Source organism: Aquila chrysaetos, chromosome 1, assembly GCF_900496995.4.
Source record: "Aquila chrysaetos chrysaetos chromosome 1, bAquChr1.4, whole genome shotgun sequence".
Taxonomy (NCBI): Eukaryota; Metazoa; Chordata; class Aves; order Accipitriformes; family Accipitridae; genus Aquila; species Aquila chrysaetos.
In genome coordinates this window covers 16,928,144-16,954,196 of record NC_044004.1, presented here as the reverse complement: position 1 = coordinate 16,954,196, position 26,053 = coordinate 16,928,144, and the positions used below count along the sequence as shown (strand labels likewise).

Sequence of the window (26,053 nt, the reverse complement as noted above, 5' to 3'; positions counted from 1 at the left end):
AATGCTGCTGCCATTGTTATCCACAGGTCATTATGTACTCACTTGAGAGGAATGTAGGTGTGAAACAAAAAAAAAAAAATTAAGCTTGCATTTGGCAAATGAAGTTTTTGCCAGTCTCAAAATGGCAATTGCAGAATGTTATGTTAAACTTATGAACATAAGGGACTGTCCTATGTTCAATTACCATCCCATGGAGAACTTAAGCTAAAACATACTGCTTTGTTATTGATAGTGTAGCAGTGGTGAGAAAAGCAATTGTGTGACCTTCAGTATATGCTGTCCTCCAGATTTTCTTACTAGTTCAGAATAATGGGTTTTCTTTTGGGCACTGAGTTGTTTAAACCATGCATGCACTCACTGTAAAATCCTGGAGTTCGGAGACATTTTTGCACTATTGGTGTTAGGAGCATAATCCTCTTCTGTGCTGGATGTGTAATGGGTGATGACGGACTACAATCAAGACTTTTCTTTTCCCTGTAGATGTTTTCAAAATACATTGTTTGCTTTTAGGCTTTTTATTTTCCTTTAACTTCTTCATATTTTCACCTGCCTACTATCCTTACTTTGTGATTATATTAAAAAAATAAATCAAGTCTTTTGATCTATGCTGTGTGACTGTTCAGTCAGGTCACTTTGTCACTTCACTGTGATCTAGAATTTTTTTAAATTTTTATTACTGTTTGTCCTGACAAATTGAGACCTTGCCTATGCTCAGATGTAGGCCACGCTGATACCAGGTATGGGAACATGCTTTTTTCTCCCAGGCATCACTAACAAACATGACACTTAAGTATTCTGAAGACCAGAAACCCAAATGGTATTGTAGGTGGTAGGTGCATCCCTGCCACGATGACAGGAGTACGGTGGTGCCTTGGAGAAAGTAAGTTATTAAATTACCTCTCAGCATGCTGAAACTGAAGGTAGTTCACAGACCTTGCCAGCTATCTTTACACGAAGTTCCAGGATGCTGTGTCGCTGGATGCTATGTTCTGGTTATAATGGCTGAGGAGTGTTGCCTGTCAGCAGAGAAATTAAGAGGTCGCCCCCCTTGTTGATCTCTAACTTGGCATTTGCTGCCAGCTATTCTTGTGGGATTAAGCATACCCAGCATTGGCAAATGCTTCTTCCCAGGTCATGACTGGCAGATCAGTGAACCCTAGTAACATGCTTTCCAGGACTAGGGAAACTGCCTCTTTAACTTATCCTTTTTTTTCCTTTTGTATAAGACATCAGGAGTATCAGCTGCTTACCCTAAGGGAGGGGTTGGCCTGAGCTATGTCTGCAGGCTTCCACAGGTGGAGATAATCTCATATGACTCCCTGGCTAAGTCTCTAATGCTGTGAATGCTGTGCAAGGCAAGATAGGGCTTTATAAGGCTAATATTACTGACCCCAGCCTGACTGAGTGCTCAGGTCTCCCGTATGCCTCTGTACAAAGCAGGATTCTTTTGCCCTTCTTGGATCTTCTTTCACAAGGGTAGAGAAGATGCCGTGCCTGGATCTATTTAAGCCCATGTCAGCTTGCTTACTGCTATGCTGAAACACAAAAGGACAGTCTTGTCAGTAGCCATTGCCCCAACAAAAAAACTGGAGAAAGCCTGAGATTTACTTGCAAGTGCTTCTCTGTTTCTTATACTGTATTCAGACTAAGTCTCCTTGTGGATTTATTCTCTACTTTTTCCCCAAGTTACCATGCTATTTCAGCTTAGGTGGAAGATTTACTTGTAGTTGTTCTTCCCAAAATCATACTTCTCAAGAACTGTGCCACAGCTGAATACACAAGCTCTGACAATAATCAAAAGAGTTTAGTCCTCTGCAAGTAAAATGCTTATGGCTACTTGCAGACAGAGCCAAAAGAAGAAAAACTTGAATGATCTCTGCTAATACAGGGTTACATCCAGATGTGCTATGAAATCACTAAGGTGGGTCCTCTCATTGTTTGGGTATAGTTTAAAGTTCATGCAGGGGGCCTCCTTTGGGAGTGTGTCTCCCAAACCCTTGCCAGGTGATTGGAATACCGTAGACTCCATCAACTGCTGTGCTGCTTCAGAAGATGAATTTAGCAATGCCAGCCATTCTGGGATTCTCTCAGGCAAAGGATCAGAACTTTGAAGAGCAGAAAGCATGAGCCATTTTTTTCTTTTTTCTTTTTTTATTAAACTTTTTATTTTTTTCAGTGCTTGGTAGGGAAAGACGGGTCCAAACTGTCTTTCCTTGGCTGGGAAAGACAGGTCAAATGCATGGTGGAGAGTATTAGTAGGGGAAGGACTCTGAATGTGGAGCTTGCAATAGGTTGTTTATATAGGCAAGAACTCTTGAAAACCCTAGTAACATGTGGATGGCTTTTCTATGTGTCAGCATGCATGCAAGTTCACACTGACATATATATGCTGTTAATGTAGATTTTAGAAGATTTCAGCTAGTAGATTTTAATCACAAGAAACGTTAATTATTCTCACTTTTCCACTGATACAGTGCTCTGGTTATTAGGATGAGGTTTTAATACTAACTTTACTGGAATGATGTGTAAAGGAAATACAAGATGATAAATTATATTTTTACTTAAAAAAAACCCAAAAGCTCTACCTAGATCTGCACTCTGAAGGTGGGGTGTATGTGGGAAGTATGATTTCCTAAAGGAGAGGTATAAGAAACAAGTCAGAAGACGTGATTATGTACACAGTTGTTTATCTTAAAGTAACTAAGCCTTAAGTGTGTCATTTTCCAGTATGTGCGCTTTGTGTTTGAAATATTTCTTTTGGTAGATTGAGCCAAAAATATATGCAGTGTTTTTAGTAATTCACAGTTTTTATACATGAATGTTGTCCTCCAAAGTAGGATTCTATTGCTAAAGAGCACAGGATGTAGAAATAATCTATCAAATAGATAGCCAAGTAGGTTTGATATTCCAAATTTATCATTAGGACAATTATGTGCTTTTTTTTCAAAGGTTAACTGAGAGTTTAGTGATAGAGATCTGCTATTACATCTTATTTCCTAGTCATCTGCAAGCTTAGGCGAATACATGTTTTCTCTGGGAAAGAAATGTAATTTCATTAATTCCTGTACATTGTAAAGGCAAGGTAGGGACATCTGATTTTTAAGAAAGCGTATATTGCAATACCAAATTTAATCCTGGTCGTAGAAAGTGTCCTGGCTATTGGATAGAAAAAACACATAGTCAGTTTTTTGTCCTTCCAAGAGAGCTTGTGTTGAAAGTTCTTTCTTGAAGTTGTGGATGTTATTATGTATGAAGTGAGGGAAAGCCACGTCTGAAGGAAGGTAATGATACTTGTGTCTTGGCAAGTACCTCATGCAGACTTCATAGAAGTCCTCTTGGCTTTGTGAGATTGGTAATGCATGTTGTTCAGAACCTGGGAATCAACATTATCTGAAAGAACTGGTGGAAAAGTTGGTACAGAAATCTCTAGCCCATTATTTTCTTAAATTCATTAGCTAGTAGTGAGGAAGGTGACATTCTTCCAATGTGTAAATCTGTACAGGGTTTCTATCCTGTGACTTGAAATTTTTTGCAAGCACAGCTAAAGGCAAAGCTTGCCCCCCACCCCCCCGCAACTGGATTAGTAACATTTATATTAGTCTGTGAAACCTGACAAGAAATTGAATGTGGAATACCTGACTCCTGAAGAGAAGACACTGTTTAAACAGTTCTCTAATCTGTTACAGAAAAGGCATGTCCTTTTTATTCCTGCTTTATGACTTTCTCTTTGTAGCTGCTTATTGAATGTTGACTCAAGGCTGAGTTATGCAATAAATAGATTTTTCTTTTCTCATGTTGTGTGTTTGTTTAGTTACATTCAGAATGTAGTCGCAATTGTTCCAAGTGCCTTGTCTGCTTAAAGCATCTCTGCTATCTTGTTTCCTCCCACTCCTTCCATTTAGGAGACTGAAGAGAAAAATGATCGTGTTCAAGTCTTACAAAGTACTGTTTTGTTAGCTTCCAGTTGACCTTTCTGCTCTGTGAGCATAATGTTGAAAGCACATAAAAATGCAGCTGTCCAAAGAACAAGGATGTTGTTATAAACTCCGAACCTCAGAGTGATATACAAATGTTTACTTTTCCTGATAGATTGAGATAGTTTTTCTTCTGATGTAAAGAAAAAAAAAATTTAAAAACAATTACCATCACTGTAGAGTGAAAAGAAATAATGTATTACATGTATCCAAAGTGAAACCACTTACTTCTGCTTGTGCTGAAAGTTACTCAGTTTCTTGGCATTTTATGTGTTCCGAGTTCTCATTCCATGGGTGGTAGCTGATGATAATGGCTGCTCAAGTGTTGGTCGTAGTGGAAATAAAACTATGCCATTTGCTCTTAGTTAAATAAGTAGTAAGATAAATGTTGGTGTCCCTTTGTTCATTAGTGACTTCTGGGAAGGTAGTTAAGAGCCAGTTTTGAAGACACAGCTGTGAAATTTTGGGTAGAGAAGCAACCTCTTTATGTCAGACTCTGTCATCCTGTTCTGAATATTTTTGGATATTGAGAAGAATGTTAATGAAGTGATCCTAATAGACCAGCACCTGTAGCATATAGTCTTGTCATCTCTCCCTGTATCATCTTCTGACATCAGAATTTTCCTACTGAGAGTACTTTTCAGAGCAGCAAAAAGTCTTGTACTTGAGACCAGTTTTACTGGGAGAACAAGCCTTTACATTGTTTGGGAAAGCTAAAATAGGAAAAGCAAAATAAAGATGAACATTTGGGTTTGGATCACTGATAAGAGGAGACGAGCATCATCAGGGTGTTTGCTCCCGTCTTGCCAGGATACACAAATCATGCTATTTTAGGTACCCATTTACTTTCCACCATCTCATTTCTCATTTATGTGGCTGTATTATGGCTTCCTTTGAACATATATTCTTTGGAACAAGAATTATACTTACCTTGTATATTTTGCCCCACAGGGAGCCTGGTATGGGTTTTCTCTAAGTCTCATTTAAAAATACTAGTATTTAGGTCGTCTTGACACCCCAGCTCAGGAAGTTTTGACAGTCTGGGAGGAGTAACCAGTACCATTTGTGTTAGTGACTCCCTTCTCCTGTTGTTTGGATGTCTGTAATGGCCTTTCAGGGTACTGCCTCTCTAGTATTGAGCTGTTGTACTACAATGCAAAGTAAGAGACTGAACAAATGTGCCATCCAGGAATTGCCTGTAGTGCACCTGACTGCAGCCTCTAGGCAGTGTTTGGCCTTTAGAGATGTATAGTGCCTGTGTTGAGTGCATCTGTGCTGTCTACCAGTTAAATCTGCAGAAAGTTAGCGCTTAACCCATCAAGTGGGTTTGTAGTCAGCCTGCTTTTGAGGCTATTACCACTCTGGTGGTTACTTTTCATTTTTCTGGTGCTTGTCTGAAAGGTTAGCTGTTGTGAATGCGAGACGTTTAAAAACAAAAAGTCATCCTTCTGTCTAAGTCTATTTTATACCTAAACTGAACAAAAAAAATAAGGATCATGTATGCTAAGAGAGCTTTTGAAGCCTCTCATGGGACTTTTAATTGCCTTTTTACTTACTGTTTGTGCAGATCTGCCATGCTGTAATTAGAATTTTACAGTGGGGAATGATCAGATAGAAAATAATCAGCAACAGTGCTGACTGGAAGTCTAGCTCACTTCCTGCCTTTTGTTTTAGTATCAGGAAATGCTTATATATTATTTTAGCATTAATAGGGACTATTCGTGCTTTTAAAAGATCTATGCAATTATGTAAATAAATTGGGCCATTGTGAGTAAATGTTGCTGAAGTTTTCAAATGTGAAATGTTCCTTTTCACAGTTAGCTTATGAGCATTTGCTTGTAGCCGTGTCAAGGTTAATGATACTTGTAAAAGAGCCTAACATTTCTAAGTCTCATACAATTTACCTAGGCTATGCACATTTTCTGATAGTATCAATGCAAATGGTTAAGTAGTTGTACGTTAATAACTTCTGAAAACTTTAGGTTAACATCGCTTTTTCTGTTCTTTATTTGAATTAATAGTACAACATTGGCCCTTATGGCCCATTTCTTTAGTCTGCCTTGTGGTGCATGTAAGAAATTGTAGTAAGAAAAAGTGAATATGTAAATTTATGGAGACCTTTATTTTAATAACATTGACTCTTTTTTTGCTGTAATTTTTTGGTTCTGTTTTATGTCAGAATGGGCATTTACAGTAATAAAGAAATATCTATTATCTGTATTTTTTGTAGTGTTGGAGTGCTCTGTGCATATGCTGCCAACCAGCATTTAACTAACCAAGTCCGAGGAGCAAAGAAACTGGTTAACAGTAATTTTAAAGATCTGAAAATTTTCCTTAACGACACTCCAGCGGTAAAGAGTTTTTTCTTTATGGGGAATGGGGGTGGGAGGGAAGAGGTGTAAGTAAGAAGTATTGCAGAAAATAATTGTTTCTTTCTGTTTGATATAAATCACACCTGCAGTATTTTGTTTATTCTTTGTGTGTCGGTCTCATGAAGTAGGATAAATGATGCAAGGTAAGACATTTTCACACAGCAGTAAATGTTACCCTGATGGATCAGCATTCTTTGAGCACCTTTTGAGCTGTACTCCTGGAGTATGCTGCGGTGATGCTTGTAGGCCCTTTTCCTCCTACTGAACTAGTGTAGGTCGCTAGCAGAAGATGAATCATTTGGAAAAATATGGTTTTAAAAGGAATACATATTTAAAAAAAAAGATCTTGCATGAAAACTTGGATTCCTTATTGCTCTTTCCTGTTTCCTTGTATTTTGGACTGACTTGTATGTGCTCTGGGACTGAGCTACAACTACTTCTTTTCCGGAGTTGTTTTGGCTGTTTTTTCTTTAAACCAGTGACATACTGTGCCATACTGAGCAGACATTCTCTCCTTTCTACTTTCAAACTTTCCTTGAAGTTCCAAAAGCAGTGCTCTGCATATCTTTTTTTCACTGAAAGAAAGAAAAGAAATGTTAGTAAGGAAGACTTGGAAACTTTCCTGTGTACAAATTTCAATTCTTTATGGATTAGGAGGAAAAAGTCCAGCAGTCCTATTACCTTGGCTTTCATTAATTTTAATTAAATTTAATCTGTTTTACTTCCACATGACTGGTGAGTTAGAAATAGGTGGAATTCACACAGTTATGTGGGATCCACGAGGATGGTAGCATCCTAGTCACAGTAACTCTGGCCTGTGTTTCTGCTGACAGGACTGTATGAGAACAGGAGACATCTGGGGGATGCCATTAAATGTTTCCATGTCTGGGGTTGTTCCCTATACAGTTATTTGTTTGCGCATGGTGTTGTGACAGTCTGGTGATGGAGGTATATGGCAGGAAGTGGAGGTCACACTAACAATCTCTCTCTTGAAATGGAGTGCCCTTTGTCAGTCTGAAGCTGACTCAAGGCACAGAAAGATGTAATCCAGTTGCATCAGAAACCACTAGACTCCCCTTCACAGCATGCTGAGTGCCAACAATAGGAAACGTCGGACTAGAATATCTATTACGTAGAAGTAACTATCTTAACAGAGGAAAAAAAAAAATAGACGCTAGCTAAAAAGTTAATAAAAATGCCTGAATTATTTCATTTAAAAGTGTCAGGACTTGAACACTTGTGCCAGGAGTTCCTCAAAGTCTCATTTAGGTATAGGTTTGTAGTTTCTATGCAGGATTATTAATTTTTCTTTTTTTAGACTTGATGACACTTAATGATACAGTCATCAGATATATCTTCTAAGTCATTTTGTCAGACAAGGTACATGAGTATCACGTATACACACATTTGTAAGAATTCCTTGAAGATAGGAGAAGGACTTCAGCTTCTTGAAAAAATTGTAGAATCCAACTAATTGGCTATAAAACTCTGAAATCCTAACTGATGTCCTTGACTCATCAGTATGAGGTGTACAGCATATAAGAGGATTTGTAAAAAGAAGTCACATGTTAAGAGTTCATGTCATAGAAGATTTGCAGACTATGAGTATTGAGTGATAACACTATTAGTTATACAGAATCGCCTTTTGTCTGTGACATTGCTGGAGACAATGCAAAACCTGCAGCCCTGCAAAGTTTTAGTCCTTAGGTTAGCCTACGAAGACAAAACAAACAAGTAAACAAAAATATACCTACAGCCTTCTTAGTAAGAAACACTCAATTTTTTTCCCCTTTTTAAAAAAAAGGAGGTCTGCCTCATACTTTGTCATTTAATGACATCCACTGCTGTATGATTGATAGGTTGGTTTGAGCGTGGTTTTTCTTCTGTTATTTTTTTTCTTTACTCCACAGAAAGTTTGAGACTGCAAGCCAGATACACTTTGGTACACATCTGAGTCACGTTTAAAATTGGAAACCCATTTGTCAAGTGTATTAACTTTTACATTACTTTAACTCAATTGGGGTAGGATTTGTAATGCATTATTTTAAACATGCAGAAATCAGTGAAGGTTATTTAACATTTTTTCAAAATTAGTATAGTAAGATTTCCACTTGTGTCATGGTTTAACCCCAGCCAGCAACTAAGCACCACGCAGCCACTCACTCACTCCCCCCCACCTGGTGGGAGGGGGGAGAAAATCGGGAAAAGTAAAACTCGTGTGTTGAGATAAGAATGGTTTAATAGAACAGAAAAGAAGAAACTAATAATGATAACACTAATAAAATGACAACAGCAATAATGAAAGGATTGGAATGTACAAATGATGTGCAGTGCAATTGCTCACCACCTGCTGACTGACACCCAGCTAGTCCCCCAGCGGCGATTCCCCGACCCCCACTTCCCAGTTCCTATACTAAATGGGACGTCACATGGTATGGAATACCCTGTTGGCCAGTTTGGGTCAGGTGCCCTGGCTGTGTCCTGTGCCAACTTCTTGTGCCCCTCCAGCTTTCTCGCTGGCTGCGCATGAGAAGCTGAAAAATCCTTGACATTAGTCTAAACACTACTTAGCAACAACTGAAAACATCAGTGTGTTATCAACATTCTTCACATACTGAACTCAAAACATAGCACAATACCAGCTACTAGGAAGACAATTAACTCTATCCCAGCTGAAACCAGGACAACTTGGGATGGTTCTTTGATAGCCTTTTGTCCAAACCCAGGATCTGGTGATAACTAAGCTGCTGGTTTATATTGTTATGGTGTCTTGGTAGAGCTCAAGTTGCGACTGGGCCAAACCCACCTGTGGGTAGGGAAAACTATTTGCATTAAGACAGAGCAGCCAGCTCCTTCCTGCAAGAGAAGTTCTGAGAGGCTGCCCAGATACAAGCCAGTCTCATTGGTGAATTGCTTCAAAATTACCACCCCATCAACTTGCCACATGTCTCTCTGTGAAGGAGGAACTAATGCCACTAGAAAATCAAATAATGGAGGTGAAGACATGCAAAACCTTGCTGGCCTGACTGACTTGAAGCTTTCATAAGGCCACAGTTCCTGCTACTTAACACTTTTAAGCTGAATCATTTACCTCAGAGATGTTCCAATTAAGTAGATTTCCCAGTTAAGCACGTCTTTTATTTTGTGCAGTTCTGTCAAGCAAGGTTTTAAAATATTAAGTTAACTGAAAAAGGTAGAGAGTCAGGATTCTGGGGGTTTGCACAAATATTTTGATTGTTTCAAAGTGGTACTCTGACTCATTATTTTAAAATGTTACGTTTTTCCAATTATTTTAATAGGTTTTTATCATCTTCTTTTCAGCAAATTGACTACTTGGTGAGCCAGTACAACACAACTAAGGATAAAGCACTGTCTGACCTAAATAGTAAGTACTTTGATTTAAAGGGGGTTAGCGATGTATATTTAAAGACTTCAATAAGGTGATGTAAATAGCTTATAATGCAAAGTGAAACTTTATTTATGAGAACATGATTTTCAAGCAGAAGTGCTGTTCTCAGTGGTAAATGAGACTAAAACCTAAAATTCTTTTCACATAAAATGTCTTGGAGCTGGTATAATGCATATTATTTCCTGAAAAAAAAGTCTTTTTTAAAGTTGCTTATACAATAAGTCAGGCTAATATTTTGTTTTCTGTTTTATAGTTCACTAGCCACTAATACTTAATGCTTTTTTAGAATATTATTTCTCAGTTTTTAACTGTGGAGCCAAATGTCAAGGAATAGAGCTACCAACTGTTTTGATGGTTCCAATGAGTGAGATATCTCTGTATTTGTTTATTTTTGTTGTTATACCTTTGTCCTCTACTCAGCTAGAAGTTGAGGTATAAGCTTATCTTCTTTCTAAAGCTGCTTAATGTATTTGCCATTTCAGAATCAGCAGCTGAAGAGCAGGAGAGAAAACTTAAAATACAAATGCTGCACTTTCCCCCTCAGTGGAGTTACAATACAAGGCATCACCTTTATAGCTCTTAGTAAAGAGAAACAACCAAACCGCTGATTTTTTTTTTTTTTTTTTTTTTTTTAAATTTAAGCATCACTTTCCAAAACTGATAATAGAAAGGGCCGACCATATCCACTGCAGATTAGAATTCAAGATGCATTATTAGCAGGTCTAAATAAATATGTACAGGTCTGCATTTCAGACTGAAGTGAAATACAGAAATACCAAAACCCATTTTAAACAGGATTGTTGGTGGGATCAAACTATGCAACTGTGGCAGCATGCCACTTATCATAAATTGACTTGTTGTACCCAGAATCTATGCTTCTCTCTAGGTTTAAAACATATTTTAAAGGTAGTTTTCAATGCAGCCAGCTCAGCATACCCTGAGGTCAATATGTCTTGTCTATATGAGGCTACTAATGCACGTTGAACGTGCTTGCAAAAGTAGTAGAACACTAGTTAAATAGGCTTCCTACTTAATTCTAGGCAGGAATATTCTGGTCTAAAAAAATGTGTGTCATCTTTAAGTCTCTAGTAATAGTAATGATAATAAATTGACATCTGCATTTCAGGTACTAGCTTGTAGCTTCCCAGGTAATCGAAACTGAAATTTCAAATTAAATATTTGTTCTCAATGCCAATTTAATATGTTAGCTAACAGGAACCTAGCTGGATCTGTGATGAGAGTGCTTATCAATAACTAAAACCAGAATTAAGTGTGTGACACCTGGGGATAAAAGCATTTCATTCTAAGGGAATCAACAGTAGCATAAACCTTGAGAGAAATGTAGATGAGTTCAGTTTGCCCACCCTAAGGAAATGCTGAAAAGTGATTTCTGCTTTATAAAAATTCTCATCCCAAGCCAGACATGACACTGCTGACAGTAATGGATGCTTCTGTACCATGCAGTATTCCCATTTCATCAAGACCAAAAAACTCAAAAAGCTGTTTACCATGACCTGAAAATGGAGAGGACCCAGCGACTACCTAAAGGATATGTTACATTAAGATACTTCACCAAACTGTGCTTGGCATTTGACTGTCTTCTTGCTGAACTAAGCTTCATTTCTGTTTGTGGGCAGTGAGACAGGATGGTTTGGAGGTGGGGATAGCTATTGGTAAGCATGAAGCCAGCGCTGTGAGCATCAGTGCTGAATGCACTGCATGAGGGGGCAGGGACTGGAGACACATGCTTAACACACTTAAGGGATTTCAACAGAGATGGCTGGCTGGTCTGGATTGTGGGTGACCTTGACGTTGCTGGATACATGAGGAACAGGAGAAAGGAAAATAATCCATTTTCTTGTTTCTCTTGCACTGTGAAAACATAGTATGTAGTGAAAGAGTATGCCACAAATTCCTCTCCAGATGTTGGACCTCTTTAAGATAGATTGTGGAAAAAAAACCCATAATCTGTTTCCAAAAAGCAGTAAATGCAATGAAATAGATATTTTGGAGTCTGTTGAAACGTTATGTGTCTTTACCAATATGGTCAAGTGCTAGTGAATATGCTCTGCCATGGTATGATTTACTGCTTTCATTTATAGGCCTATAGCTAGCTAAAGGAGAAGTGTGTTCCTGCGTTGTCTTCTGTCACTAAGTTCTGACTGTCAGGCCTTGGAGAAATTTTAATAATATATGTATACTTTGTTAAGTAAGAGTCTGATAGCACCTATGCTAAGAGGTAGTTTAAATTGCACTAGTGTGTAATGGGGTTTTTTTAATCTCTCCATACTACAGGTGTTGGACCTTTGCTTGGAAGTAGAGTTCAAGAACAGCTGGGGAAAGAAGTACGTCCTGCACTTGATGCAGCTCTAACAATGGCAGGAGGTAAAAATGTACATATTGTTGTATTAATGTTCAGTTGTCATGGTAAGCAGACATCATCTTTCTAGTGCACAGCATGGGATGGCTTTATGCAGTACCATGATTCAACTTGCCATTTTTCTACATGCCTTGATGTTTCTTTTAAAGTGAGGATTTCAGATATTTTAAGGCTTATAAATACATTTAAAAACTAAATCAAGATTTGTGTGCTATTGTTGATACCTAGTTTTAGCAGTCATCGAAGAGAGATGAAATCCAAATTCCCTGCTCCAGGTTGTTGTTCCTTTCCTTTGAATGTAAGGGAGACTAGGAAAATTCTGCTTTGAGCTGTGCATAGGTCTTTGCAGGTTAGTCTTTGACAGGTCCAGGAATGAACATGCAGTGGCCTCGTCCTGTACACTGCCAAGCTTATTATGAGAGTGCTAACCATAATTTCTTCATTGCATCTGAGTTTAGGATTGCTCATGCTTAGTTCTGTCTCCCTTTAAAGAAAATATTCCTTTATTATTTTTTCTGTTCAAGACTTTTTTTCAGGAATCAGGTACAGCTTATAGAGCAAAGGGGAAGGCATCTGTGAACTTCAGTCACTTTTGTTTTTTTTACCCATGAATTCTTTCTCATTCACTTGTCATCATTCTCCTTTTTTGCTTTATTTCTCTTATTTGTCTTGAAGTCAAAGTGGAAAGGGCTATCAAAGGTAAAAAACCCGATAAAAACCTTGTGTTGTGTGAAGTGCACTTTATTTTTGTAATTTACATATTTTTAGTTGTATCTGTGTGGTTTTTTGTCTACTAAACACCTGTTCAGTGGTTTGTTTGTTTGTTTGGTGTGACTGGGATGAAATCTAAAGCCAGACAGTGTTGAACACTCATTAATGCTTGGCTGATGCAACAGCCCCTTCATCTTGCAGCTACTTAATTTGTGAGTTGGTTTATAAACAGAATACTGAAAATACTGTTTTGTGGATATGGGCTTTCTTTTAATTTCTAATGACCAAGTGTTAAAGTTCTTTACTGAAACCACTGAGTAAGGAGAGGTAGGGAAAGGGTAGAAAAGAGTAATCTAGGAAGTGGATAGAATCTCAATAAAAGTAGCCTGAGCACGTTCATTTGTTTGTAGGAAAACATGAGTGACGTATTTTTATGTGCAATAAATACGTATTTTGTGCTAGAGGATTTTTCTGGGAAGGAGGCAGGGTAATTTAAATCAGTATTTTTAAGAATATCGTGCACATGCGTAAATGTTACGTTCTCTTCATATCTGTATCTATACACTGGTTTCTAACTAAAGGTTTTTTTAAAAACTTCACATCCTTGCAGCCATCAGAGAAACAAAGGAAGCACTGGAAAATGTGAGTGTCTCTGTAGAGGTTTTGCAGGAGGGAACAGAGAGGCTTCATGCAAACTTGACAGATGTTAAAATGCATCTAAGCAACACCCTCAATGATTCTGCATGCTCTGCAGCTCAGGCTGCCTCAACTTGCAATATCATCAGGAATTCATTAGATCAACTGAACATCAATGCCAATTTTAGTGGGGTAAGAGATTATTTTTCAGACTTTTAAAGTGTGATTGCCTTGAATAAGCCCAGTAGTATCTCTGCAGCTTAATGGCTCAGTGTGTGCTGTCACTTGTGAGATAAGTGACCTTCCCTTATTCTGTGTTTCTGGGTAATTCCAGTCACTGTTTTCCTCTTCTGCATAGAAGAGGATAAAATGTGTGTCAGGCAGCTACATTGAAGTGCTGCTCTGGGCAGTGAAATAATCTGCCCTCCCAAAAATGCTGAGGTTAAGCTTTGCTTTTGTACAGCAAAGGTTTCAGGAGCCTGCTAGAAAGATTATGCTACAAATTATCTTTCTAGTTTCTTTACGCTCTCTCCTACCTTTGAAAAACTTAGTAAATTAGCAAGACTACTACTTTGATGTGACTCAGGAATACTTTTTGCTTCCTAGTTGCCAGGAGTGACCTCACAGCTTGCGAAGGTTAACGATGTCCTTAAAATAGACCTTTCTAGTCTGGTTCAAAAGGTATGTTTCTTGACAGGCTTGTAAACTGTTAATTAATAAACTGGGATACTTGCATATCACTTGTTTTCCCTTGGCTTTCTCAAGCAGAATACTCTTGTTCCTGCCTCATCCTGCCTCATGGTGGATATCTCTCCTTATTATTCCATTGTTTGGCCAAGACTTAATATTTGAAAGTATATTTTATATGCTTTATTATGATTTATTATGATATATAAAGTATGCTTTATATCCCCAGGATACTACAGGTCAAAAATGTATTGCTCATTGTCTGCTTGAAAGAAGAATCCTCAAAAAACCAAAAAGGCAGGAACATGGAATCTACTAGCATGCTTTATATTTTTTGGTTCAAACTAAAAATAAAAAAAAAAAAAAACGTAAATTTGCGCTCTCCTTATTAGTTGCATTGTATTCCAGCTATTTTGAAATATCTTTCAAATTCTTTATGTGCATATTTGATATTTCATCTGGTGCGATGGACCTCATGTGATTACTGTTAGTATTTTTGCAAGACTATCCAAAAACCACCATGATTTTCAGTGAGAAAAAAATGGCTTAGTTTGAGCAGCTTAAAAATCTAGCAATCTGAAAATGTTTGCTAAGAGTAGAAGGCACTTTCTGAAACCAAAGGCTGTGTGTAGGAGGCTTAGACCCTTGCCTGCTTCTGAAGTGATCCGGCCTGCAGGAAGTAAGACTTCAGGCATCCACTGCAGTGGCTTCTCCTTCCTGTCCAGATGAGCTACTGAGCTTGGTCCCCATGGTTTAGACCCTTTCTTTCCCCTTCTCACTGAAGAAAGCATTGCAGTGTCTTCAGAGGCAGTTGGATTTCATTTTTTGTAACATGCATTTCATGTTAAGAAAGCATAGACTTACAAAGAGGAGGTGTTTGACTGGTACGCAGTAAATCCTTTCGCTTAGTGAGTCTTCACATGTATATTCTCAGTTCTATATGAGATAGATCTGACAGGCAACAGTAATATAAAGTTTGAGATGATTGTGACCGATGCATGTATATTTAAATTTGGATTTTTTTTTTTTTTTCCCCCCCCAAGGAATATCCTGGAGAGCAAACTGAATCTGTAATATACTTGAGTTCCTATTTTGCTTTGACCTTTTCTAATGTGCAGTGATAAAAATGTATTTTTCACAGTATTACCACGTACGTTTTAGCATGTGTATACTTCTACTCCTTGTATAAAAGGAAAAAAATTGCAAGTAATTTGGCAATGAGAAACTTACTATAATTTTTCGAACTTCTATTATTAGGGTTATGCAGCATTTAATGATACGCCAGACTTAGTGGTGAATCAAACCAGGAACATTTTGTCAGGTGAGGACAAACTATGTTTTCTCTTTGATTGTTTAATTTTGATGTTTTTACATCACTTACTGATGTGTTTATTTTCTTTTATTGATAATATATTTTCTGGTCTAAAGATCATTAAAAAAGGAAATGTAAAATGTAACATTTTTTTTAATTTGATGCCAAAAAAAACCCCCACAGAAAGCAACTGTTACTTAATGAGGACCCAAAATTAAATCTAAAAATAGACCATACGGTATTTTATAGAGGAGTTTTATTTGTTAGGCATTTAACTGCTCAAGTAACGAGAAATCTTGGGATCCCAACTGCACACTGATGCTTTATTTGGTTGAAAAGCTGATTTTCCTTGACCAGTGTGTCTGACTATATTTAGGAGCGTGATGTTAAAAAAACTGAACCTGCCTGCTGCTGTATTAAAATGTAGTGGATGGTGAAGGGGAGGTAAACATAGCTTTAAGGATAATTTAAATGTCTGTCTTAATTGTTTTGTTACTTGGGCTTTACACTGTTACTCTTTGACAGTACCTGGACATTTGATAAAATGTAGTATAGTGTATGTATACTAATCTGTTTTAATTTTTGTTCTTGCATTGTGGACCTGTTCTGCATATATAAACAGCTGTTCCTTGTAAGTTTTTTGGGGTTTTGGGGTTTTTCTTTTTTTTTTCTTTTTTTTTTTTTTTTCCCTCTCCTGGGCAAAATGAAACACAGTATGTATATAAGCATAGCATACTGTGTGAACTTGCTGAAAAAGAGCCAGTTTTCCAAAACTGATGTTACGCTTTTTATTAGGAAGTCTAGTGCAGATTTACTTGTTTCCAGTATCTGCTATATGCATAAACACAGACAGACCATCTTAATTTATCTATTTATAAATTGTTGGGGTTTTGTTTTCATAAAAACTGAGTTTGAGTGACAAAGCAAATAAAAAAAAAAAGGGTTACTAGAAAAAAATTGCATTTATTTGTAAACTTATAAAAGAAGGGTGTTTTGGTACCTGGTTGAATTTAGAAGTGTAAACATCAAAACAAACAGCCAAAAACATGTCCAGCTGTTGTTTGAGAAAAAGGAAGGTGTTGCCTACTACCAAATAGCAACCTATAGTTATACATTCTGCTGTTTCAAGTATGTTCCAAGTTGAAAGAAGGGGAAGAGTAAACAGAAGCTGCATTTTACAAACAGACAATATGTATAAGTGAATTAATCATGTCTTTGTGTATCTAAATAGTGTGTATCTAAACTGTAAGTATAGTGTAGCATGTTTGTTCATAATTTGAGAAAAAAAAGGCTTAATTGATCATTATCTCAAGAGTGTTGCTAACTAATTGGAATGAATTTATTTTAAGTAGTCTTTTTTAATAAGATCGAAAAGAACTAGTATAGATTCTCAGTATAGGCAGTCTAATTTCTTTCAAAGTGTTGTATTCCCAAGGGAAGGAGTTTAAATAGATTTTGATCTTCTTTGTAAACTTAGTGGCTAATTGTCTTGCTCAGTGTTACCATTTGCAATATTGCATGAAAAGCAAGATTTAAGCTGGCTAGATAAAAAGTGACACATTCATTATAACGAAAGGAAAGAGAGAACTCTGGCTCGACATCTACATCTTTCATCATTAAACTGAATGCTAAAAATAAAGTGTGCGTTTTAAAATGCCATTGTGTTACTTTGACGCTCAATGTTTTTGTTGCCTGCTTGTCTATTCCTCACGCTTGTCTTCATGGCTTGCTTGTTACATGTGGCAAATGGCTTAATAGCATTTTATAATGCGTACATGGAATGTAAATTTCTTCTATGAATCTGTAACAGTGCAATATGCTTATTCTTTTAGATATCAAAAACGTGCTGGAATCCATTGGTTCAAATATCACTACCTTCACAAAAACGCTTCCTGTTCAGAAGATTTTAGCAGATTTGACAATATATCTTACACAGAGTGAAGCGTATGTTCAAGATTATTTTCCAGTAGTGGAGCAGTATGATTTCTACAGGTGTGTACAGGAAATAAGGCAGGAGTAAAGTGCTACCTGTTGTTAATATTTTGTAATATTTTAATGTTCTGTAAAGGCAATTAAACTATTAATGGTGAACACAGTGAAACAAAGATGCTATAAGGCAATTGTTTGTTACTGGCATTTTGGTAAAAGCCAAAACTGCAGCTAATGAACAACAGGGTGCTGTTCCACTACAGAGCAAGAGATAGTTTCTACTCTGTAGGCCCTCAGGTCTTTTTCAGGAAGGATAGACATAGGTAGATGTCGAAGATGTAATGCATAAAGGAATGGATTGTTTCACAATGCCAGGGTGACTTCTTACTTAGGTCGTGTTTTTGCTGAGTTGCAGGTGAGTTGCAAGAGCATAGGACTGGGGAGGCCTTGAAGCCAATCCCTTTTTATTGCACCCTTTCTACCATAGAGGAGGAGTAGCTGGGATTGTTTCACACCTTGTAAATCTCTGCGCACCCATGCTTGTTCCTACTGGCGTAGTACTTGCCCTTGTGAATGCGTGAGTTGATTGTACCTTGAGAAAAACATATTCTTCCTATTTGAGACTTGTGTGACTCCTATAATTGAGTAATAATCTCATATTTTGAAGCATAAAGCTTTTCATTTCATACCATTTAACTTTGTCCAGATTTAGTCATTTCAGTCCTCAAGCTCATCAAGTTGTCCCTACATTTTGTCACTTCAGTTGATCCTATAATCGATAATTGCTTCCTTCTTTTTGTCATAATCAGTTTTACTGCTACAGAATGAGTGTGCTAATGGCTTTAATGCAATGTTAAAGTGAGCAGAAGACTGAACTTTAAGAACCTTACTTATAACCTTACCTTTAGCCCATTCCATATCTAGCAGTTTTTGTGGTGCGCGTTAATTTGACAAATTTATCAATATTTTCTTTGAAGCTCAGATTACATTTAACCGAACAAATATATTGCTTTGTTCTGCTACAGTATGCCATTGTTAATCTTGTATTTAGATTCAAAAAAGTGGAGAAAAACATCTCATCTACATGGCATTTAAATAGCCATTCTTGTCAAACCTGACCTAGTAGTACTTCAAGTACAGATGAAACCAACAAGCTTGTAGTTGTCCAAGTTATTTTCTGTCCATCCCTTTCTTAATTACAGGTGCATTATTTGTAGTCCTTAATAAGTATTCTTTTACGAATGTGCCTCTCAGCATTAATGTTTTTCTTTCGCTTTATTGGCTGTGCATATTCATTACGAGATTCCTTTTTTGGATTTTTCTGGTTCCTGCTTTCTCTCTACAAAGGTACAGGGAGGAGGAAAATTGGACTTAAGAAATATAAGCTGGGAGAAATAATGACAAAAGGGAAGAGCGGAGGGAATTGGGAGAGGGTGAAAGGCTAGAATGAGATATAAAATGTGTGAATAAATGGATGTGCTCCAAATAAGTGGGCAGATAGAACTGTTCTGTGATTTAATTAATAAAAATGAAAGTTCAACTCCTATCCAAGATCTTTCTCCTGACCAAGTTCCATTAACTGCTCCATACATTGAAAGCGTTCCAGCACAGACGCAAGCCTAAGTTTTAATGGCCTTAAATACATTTATTTAGAATTACAAGCCTAACACACTGTGTGCAAAAAGTAGTAAGCCTTACAGTAAGAGCAATTATGTACTTCATGCCCAATGGCCAGTCCACATGTACACATTTCGCCATTGCTTCTCGAATAAATTACTGTTTGAGCATCTGCCTCCCCATAGTCATTGTTTTCTCCACTTGGAGCACTTTGACACTTCCATACAGTCCACCTGCAGTAACTGGGGTTGGGAATGCCTTGTTCCTGTGATGTTTGTTCCCCAACCCTCCAGTAGCAGCTGTCTATAATCCAACAGTGATTATGTTCTGGCCCAAAATACATGCTAGTGTAGGAAGAGCACTTTTTAATTGCTAACACTTGTTGCTCAAACAGAGCCACGAGTGGGCCAGTTGGGAATATAGTCTTGCCTGATGTATTCTGCAGGTCTCCAGTGTGTTCTTTGCATGCTAGTAACCAAGCACTTTGGCTTTTATTCCCCTTAGGTGGCTGGGTTGTCTCATTCTGTGCTGCATGGTGGTCCTGATTCTGGTCTTTTACTATCTTGGATTGCTATGTGGCACCTGTGGTTATGATAAACATGCTTCTCCAACAACCAGAGGCTGCATCTCCAACACTGGAGGAAACTTTCTTATGGCGTAAGTTTCACTTATTGGTGAAAAATAAAATAAAGGTACCTGTAGAAGGTTGTTTTTATTGATTTTGAAGGGCATATGTATGAAAAGAATTTTTTTTGTTACCTATGTGTATGTGCTGAAAAAAATAGAACAAAAATAAATATTGATCTTGCATACTTCCACTGAGGGACTTGGGGATTTGGGGTTGCTCTTTCATTGAGGATAATAGCTGAAGGATAAAACCTGTGATTCTGCTGTTTTAAGGTAAGTGCTGTAGCTAATGAATTTCTATGTAAGCCTATTTGGAAATTGCAAAAACTGGGAACAGATAATTGAAAATTTAAAAGGAATTCATAGCTTTTTAGTACAATTAAGCATTTGCTCAAAAAAAAAAAAAAGCTATGCAAGGAGACAAACACTTGACTTTCTCAGAGCCCTTTAGGAGGTTTTGGGTTGCTCTTGGAAATTCCCAGTAGTGGTTTAATGTCATTTCTGCTGGGTGCAAGAGGCAAATGCATCTGAAATCTGTCTAAAACTCTTTCAAGAGCGCAAGGCTAGAGATTTGAATTTAAAGAAGAAAATTGTATGCTTTCGTGGCTCTTAAACTTAACTCTTAAGAGTTTGCACACCCAATGTGAGCATTTTAGATGCACTTTAGCTGAAGGCTTTACAGGGCTGAAACATATAAAATGTTTCAGAGGGCAAGAACACATTTGGAAAACAGAAGTATTTCAACCATCTACCAGTTTTCATATTTCTTACAGCTGCTAACTGTTGGCTTCACTGTTGCCCCAAGTATATATACTTTGTTCTTAAAAAGCAAAAACTTAACTCAACTTATTTCTTTTTCAGTGGTGTTGGATTCAGTTTTCTTTTCTCCTGGGTGCTGATGATTGTAGTGGCGCTTACTTTTGTCACAGGTGGAAATGTAGAAAAACTGGTCTGTGAACCCTTTGAAGACAAAACATTATTCAAGGTGAAGTTATTCAAGTTATTAAACAATGAATAGAATCCCCATGAGTCCCGATGGTCTTGTCAGTTATGTATGGCATATTATTTTTTATAGGACACTTCAAGCGAGTTTGGATCTGGTTTTACTTTCCCCTTACACACCAAATAGACACATTCATCCTTTCTTGATTTAATTTGCTTTACAGTATAAATACTGCATGCCTGTCTTCCTTTGGAGATAAATTTTTCTGTGAGTCAGCATTTCTTGGTGATGTGGAGCTTTAATATTCACTTTCTGCACCAGAGAGGTTGAATTTGCTGGTTTGCTTGTATTTCCATTAGTGGGTGATAAGCTTAGATGTGGGTATATGTCAAAAGATTGTGTATGAATAAATTACTGAATTGAAAACTCGGAACTGTAGTAACATTACTGTATTTTGTCTTCTAGGTTTTGGATACTCCCTACTTACTAAATCAACACTGGAAAAACTATCTTTCTGGCATCCTGTTTAAAAATCCAAATATTAACTTGACTTTTGAAAAAGTGTACAGGTATTGAAGTTATGGTCAACACTTAATTCAATTTATACATATTGGTTTTGTGGTATCTTCCATGCTTCATATTTTAAGCACATGCAAAAATCACATGTGTTCCAGAAGACATTCTGATTTTGTAGGGCATCACTAGCAAAAGCAATTTTCTCCTATATATGAGTTATTAGAGGTGCTCTTGGCATAGTATTGTATAACAATACGAGTTGAGCTTTTTGATAAAATATTTTGCGTCTTTGAGACCAACAGAAATTGTTAATTACTCGCTTTCTTATAGACTAAGCTTCAAAAAAATATAGCCAAAACATTTTTTTTTAAAGGTCTGATTTTCTTAGAATATGAAAATATTGTTAGTCATTCTCTTAACCCTTGGTCCTCAAGGTGTTTTCTTGGCTGATGTATGTATTTTTATTTTTATAGTGATTGCAAGGAAAATAAAGGAATTTATACTTCCCTTCACCTAGAACACCTGTTCAATATCAATGAATTTCTAAATATTAGTATGGTAAGTAAAGAAAGTATGAGTGAGTGCATGATTGTTTTTGAAGGCTGGAGAGGTATTTACTCTTAAACACAGTATAGCATGTCTGGGTTTTATGGGATTTTGATTTTTATATACAATACGTCCTGCAAGGAGGCAAGAACTGTCCACACTAATTTGAAGGAAAGAAATCTATTTACAAATAAGATGTTCTTTACCAGTCTCAGTGGGTCATGGAAGGTTTTCTGATGTGCTTTTTTTATGGGTGCTGATGATAAAGTTGTTTTTAATTTTGAAACTTGCATAGAAGGCTCAAGTCTAGCATCTTGCAAAGGCTGCTTTCAGTGTTTCATGACCGTAATGCTCTTTATATAAATGCCTTTCTTTGTGTGTTCTCTTCTGATTCCAGTTAGGTTTATATTCATCCAGGATATGATATGCTGTGCTCCTAAGAATGGTTCTGATTTTGGTGGGAAGGGGTTGGGATAAAATAAAATCTTTTCAGTTAAGCTGTAATAATATATGACTGCACTGTCATTACATGACGGCGCTAATTTTGGGGTTGCCTATAATACTGATCTTCACTACAGCAACCCCTAGGGGATCTGTGTTCCATTCTGCCAGGCACTGTACCCACACTTAATAGATACAGTCCCAGCCCCAAATAATCTACAATTGAAATAAACGGGGAAGATTCACTAAGAGGGAAAATTATTTTGAGTTTCCACAACAGACTAATGGTGGAGGCTTGGAAGGAAGTCAGGTTTCCAGATTCCTCATCTCTTGCTCTGCAGCCTGTGCAGGACAGGTAACATTTTAGATTTGGGTGCAGTGCAGGAGGACTTTAGGTAACAGTAAGCAAATCATCTTTAAGCACCACTAAACATATTTAGAGGAGTCTCATCCAGTCCTGTAGCCAATACAGCAGACAGTGTCTGTCCTGCCACAGCTGAGATATTGAATTCTCTAGGTTTCCTTGATTAGGGCCAGGGGTAGAACTTAAAATTTTTAAGGATAACATTTCTGGAGGGGGAAGAGAATTCTGTTTTATCTCAGTCTCCTCTTAGAAGGAACTAACATCTATTTGGAGAAGCCTGCTTAAAACGTAACGGAAGGCAAGTAATTCATTGGTATGAAAGATGCATAGGTAGGTTAGAACATGGCATGACTAGACTGTGTGTGGATGCTGCAAGGAAGGGAAGAACATTACCTGGTGGATTCTACCAAAGTTAATTGAATTAAAGTGATGTAAGCAAAAATCAATGTATGCTTCTTCATGGAAGTGATGAGTCAGCAAAAGCAAGATGCTTTGGGCAGCAGGGCTGGGCAATAGAGGAATATGCACTGGGTGCAAACTACTGTGCTTTATTTTGTTTCCCTCTCAGTATACAGAGGATGTAGCACTTAAAATTGAACATATTCAGATAAACCTCAGCAAAATCATTCTGCTGGATGAAATTGGGAAGGAGAATCTTCTGAATTTCAGCTCTTCAGGAATAGAAGGGATAAACTTTGCAGCATATTTGACAGAGGTGAGACTGTAGTAAACTAGAGACATGACTGGGACAAAGCATAAAATGAAATGTTTCTTTAACAATGGGCAAAATGGAGAAAAATCTGCTTTTATATGAAAGGGTGTGTTTTGAAGAATCACAAAACTTGGAGCAAAAGCACTTCAGAAGTTAAGGTCAATAAACATTTAAAGAAATAAAGGGTACACAAAGTAGGTGTGGTGGTAAGTGCAAACAGTCTGTATATGCAATAACAACATATTTTTTTTCTTTCCCTACTGTCCCCATCTTGTTTCAGATCAATAAAAGTGTTACCAAGGTTGATCTTCTGTCATTTGCCAATGACTTAGAAGCAAGAGCAGACCAGCTGGTAAGTTTAATTCACTAATACAGTAATACATAAAATGTATCGTTTATATAAGTATAAATACATAGCCAAGTATTTAGACTTCCTATGGGAGAATTCTTGTACTTCAGACACTTACATACATGATACATTGTCACGTATGGAAAAAATTTCAAGGACAATGTTGCATATGAGCTGTATTTTAAATATTGCTAATTATTGAATTTTGTATGCTAACTTTTGTACAGTTTCTGCTTTGGAAGGGTAATTTCTTAAATTCCACTGTTTGCTTAAGAATTGAGGGGAATACTCCGAGTATTTCCTGTTATGCTGTATACATATCAGGGTCCCAGTAGGAAGAAAAATTGGTTGGATCATGATGGAAAAAATGATTTGAATTAATTTTCTTTCAGTTGGTGAGCAGAAAATTTTGCAATTAGCAATAAAATTAATACTGTGGCAACTCATAAGGGCTCTAATAAGAACTAGGGCTCCATCGTGGAAGGAGAATGCACAAAAGAGATCCTGTCTGCTCTGAAGGGCTTTTTTGAATGCAGACACATGGACAATAGTCAGAGGCTATAACTACAACATTGCCCACAAATGAATCTGCAGAATGACACAGCTGTGTTAACAGATAGTGAAGATCCAGTTGACATGTTTGTGTGCATGTCAAGTCACTTTATATTTATTTTTCAAAATGAGAGTCATAGTTTGGACACTGGCCCAAGACAGATTCCTGCATTGCGATTTAGGAGAAGGAGTTATGCTGCACACATACTGCAATCGCTTGAATCACTAAGGGACACAGACAGCCGAGTGAGACCATGCTGTTTGGAATTTATTGGGTATCCATTCCTCCAGGGAGAGGAAGGCACCGGTAGGGGCTCCTGGTGTGTTTGCTCCAGCTTTTTGCATCATTTAATCACACCTGTTGTGCTTGCATTCATGTCAAGGTTAGGCTGCTCATGGGGTTTTTTTGTATTGTAGTTAGCATCCTCTCCAAGCACTGAGTGAGCTGCACATTGCCCATTTGCTCATGTAGGTTGTCTGCTAACTCGGACAGATACCAGTAGCTTTCGCCACACTTCACTTCCATTTTCAATTTTTACTGTGCCATTTTGAAGGTTACAGGTGGGGAGTTGCTGTTGTTTTGGGGCTATTTTCTAAGTGAAAGCTGAGGTTCTTCAAACATGTTATGTCTTACATAGAATTGCCTCTGAGATGTCTCTTCAAAGGTGTATTCTACATAGCTCCATAAAGGAAAATAAATTGTGCTGGTAGATTGGTTTTTCATTTTTTTTTGTAATAGAATCTAAAGGAAGCATTAGAATTGAGAATAGATCGGGCAGAGTAATTTCTTCATATAAAAGACAAAGAAAAACATAATATTAAATGTGTTCACTGTCACACTGTTTGTTTTTATTTCTTTCTTGCAATGCTATTTAGTGTAATCTATGGAAATGTAAAAAAAAAAAAAAACCAACAAACAAACAAACAAAAAAAACAAACAAAAAAACCCCCCAAAAACCAAACCAAAAAACCCACAACAATATGACGTATTACAGAAGTTGGATTGTTTTCAAATTGATACTGCTTTCCAAGGATATTTTATAATCCCACTTTGTTATTAGTGATAGCTCTTAAAGTTTACAAGAACAATCAATTTAAAAAATAAACTAAAAACTTTTGGAATTAATTAATGTTGGGTGCATAGTTTGCATTTTCTGGCACCTTGCACAGAATTGAATGTATGTTTTTACGCTGGAAGGAGCAAATGGAATAAAACTTGCATCAAACCAAGGGGTCAGGGTATGGACGATGGAGCAAACCCACAGGTGTTGTTCAGTAAGTCAGTTCAGCTTGTCAGTACAGGAGATGAAGCATCCTGAAGCTGTTCAGTGGCTGCAGCTGGCTGCTTACATTAACTCTTCACAGGAAGCAAAGACATCTCTGAGCATCGAGGTCTGCCATTATTACACTACCAAAACGGATTTAGCAGTGTGTATGCAGGGAGCCAAGTGATTTTGCCACCGAAAGGAAGTGGAAAAGAAGTTCATTTCTGAGAGCAAAATCAAATTGTACAGTATTTTGCAACAAGTGTGAGCTCCAGACAGGCATTTAGACTTGAAAATCAGGGCACAAACTTGTATCTTCTGACTGAAAGGCAGGAGCCGCAAAAATGAAAAATACCCTTCACAGACGCCTTTCCAAGTTACTGGCTGAAAATATGTAAACTTCTGTGCCCCTCCGAAAGCAGAGAGTGCCTCAGGATGTTGTCCACAGTGCTGAAAACAAAAGCAAGTACCCATGACTGGGAAATGCTCGTCCCAGCCGAGGCGTCAAGCTGCAGGGTTCTTGCAAAGAAGTCTGGTTTGTGGCGAGTGAGGGGAGATGTGCTCACTCTTCTGTATTTAAAATGACTTAGTACACCATGTGAAAATTCTTTTCAGTTCAATTTGTGCTGATAATGTTACAGCCAGAAAAGCAGTTTAATATATCTGTTCTGGTTGCTGAGGTTTGAATTATTAATATGGTGATTTTTCCCC

General features: G+C 37.4%; 1 protein-coding gene across 26 annotated transcripts in view; it reads left to right on the top strand.

Moving 5' to 3' along the window:
• PROM1 (prominin 1) overlaps nt 1–26,053 on the top strand; it is a 75,807-nt gene that overhangs the window by 34,849 nt on the left and 14,905 nt on the right. For 16 of the 26 annotated variants that reach the window (XM_030009883.1, XM_030009995.1, XM_030009938.1 and 13 more), the window contains 15 exons: nt 6,205–6,325; nt 9,668–9,731; nt 12,051–12,140; nt 12,811–12,834; nt 13,457–13,674; nt 14,089–14,163; nt 15,427–15,490; nt 16,104–16,112; nt 17,314–17,473; nt 19,532–19,684; nt 20,516–20,639; nt 21,063–21,166; nt 21,587–21,671; nt 23,033–23,179; nt 23,457–23,528. In XM_030009883.1, the coding sequence (XP_029865743.1) occupies nt 6,205–6,325; nt 9,668–9,731; nt 12,051–12,140; nt 12,811–12,834; nt 13,457–13,674; nt 14,089–14,163; nt 15,427–15,490; nt 16,104–16,112; nt 17,314–17,473; nt 19,532–19,684; nt 20,516–20,639; nt 21,063–21,166; nt 21,587–21,671; nt 23,033–23,179; nt 23,457–23,528 (1,510 nt within the window). The remainder of the gene's footprint in view (nt 1–6,204; nt 6,326–9,667; nt 9,732–12,050; nt 12,141–12,810; nt 12,835–13,456; nt 13,675–14,088; nt 14,164–15,426; nt 15,491–16,103; nt 16,113–17,313; nt 17,474–19,531; nt 19,685–20,515; nt 20,640–21,062; nt 21,167–21,586; nt 21,672–23,032; nt 23,180–23,456; nt 23,529–26,053) is intronic. The other 10 variants (XM_030010079.1, XM_030010065.1, XM_030010041.1 and 7 more) reach the window with 3 other exon arrangements.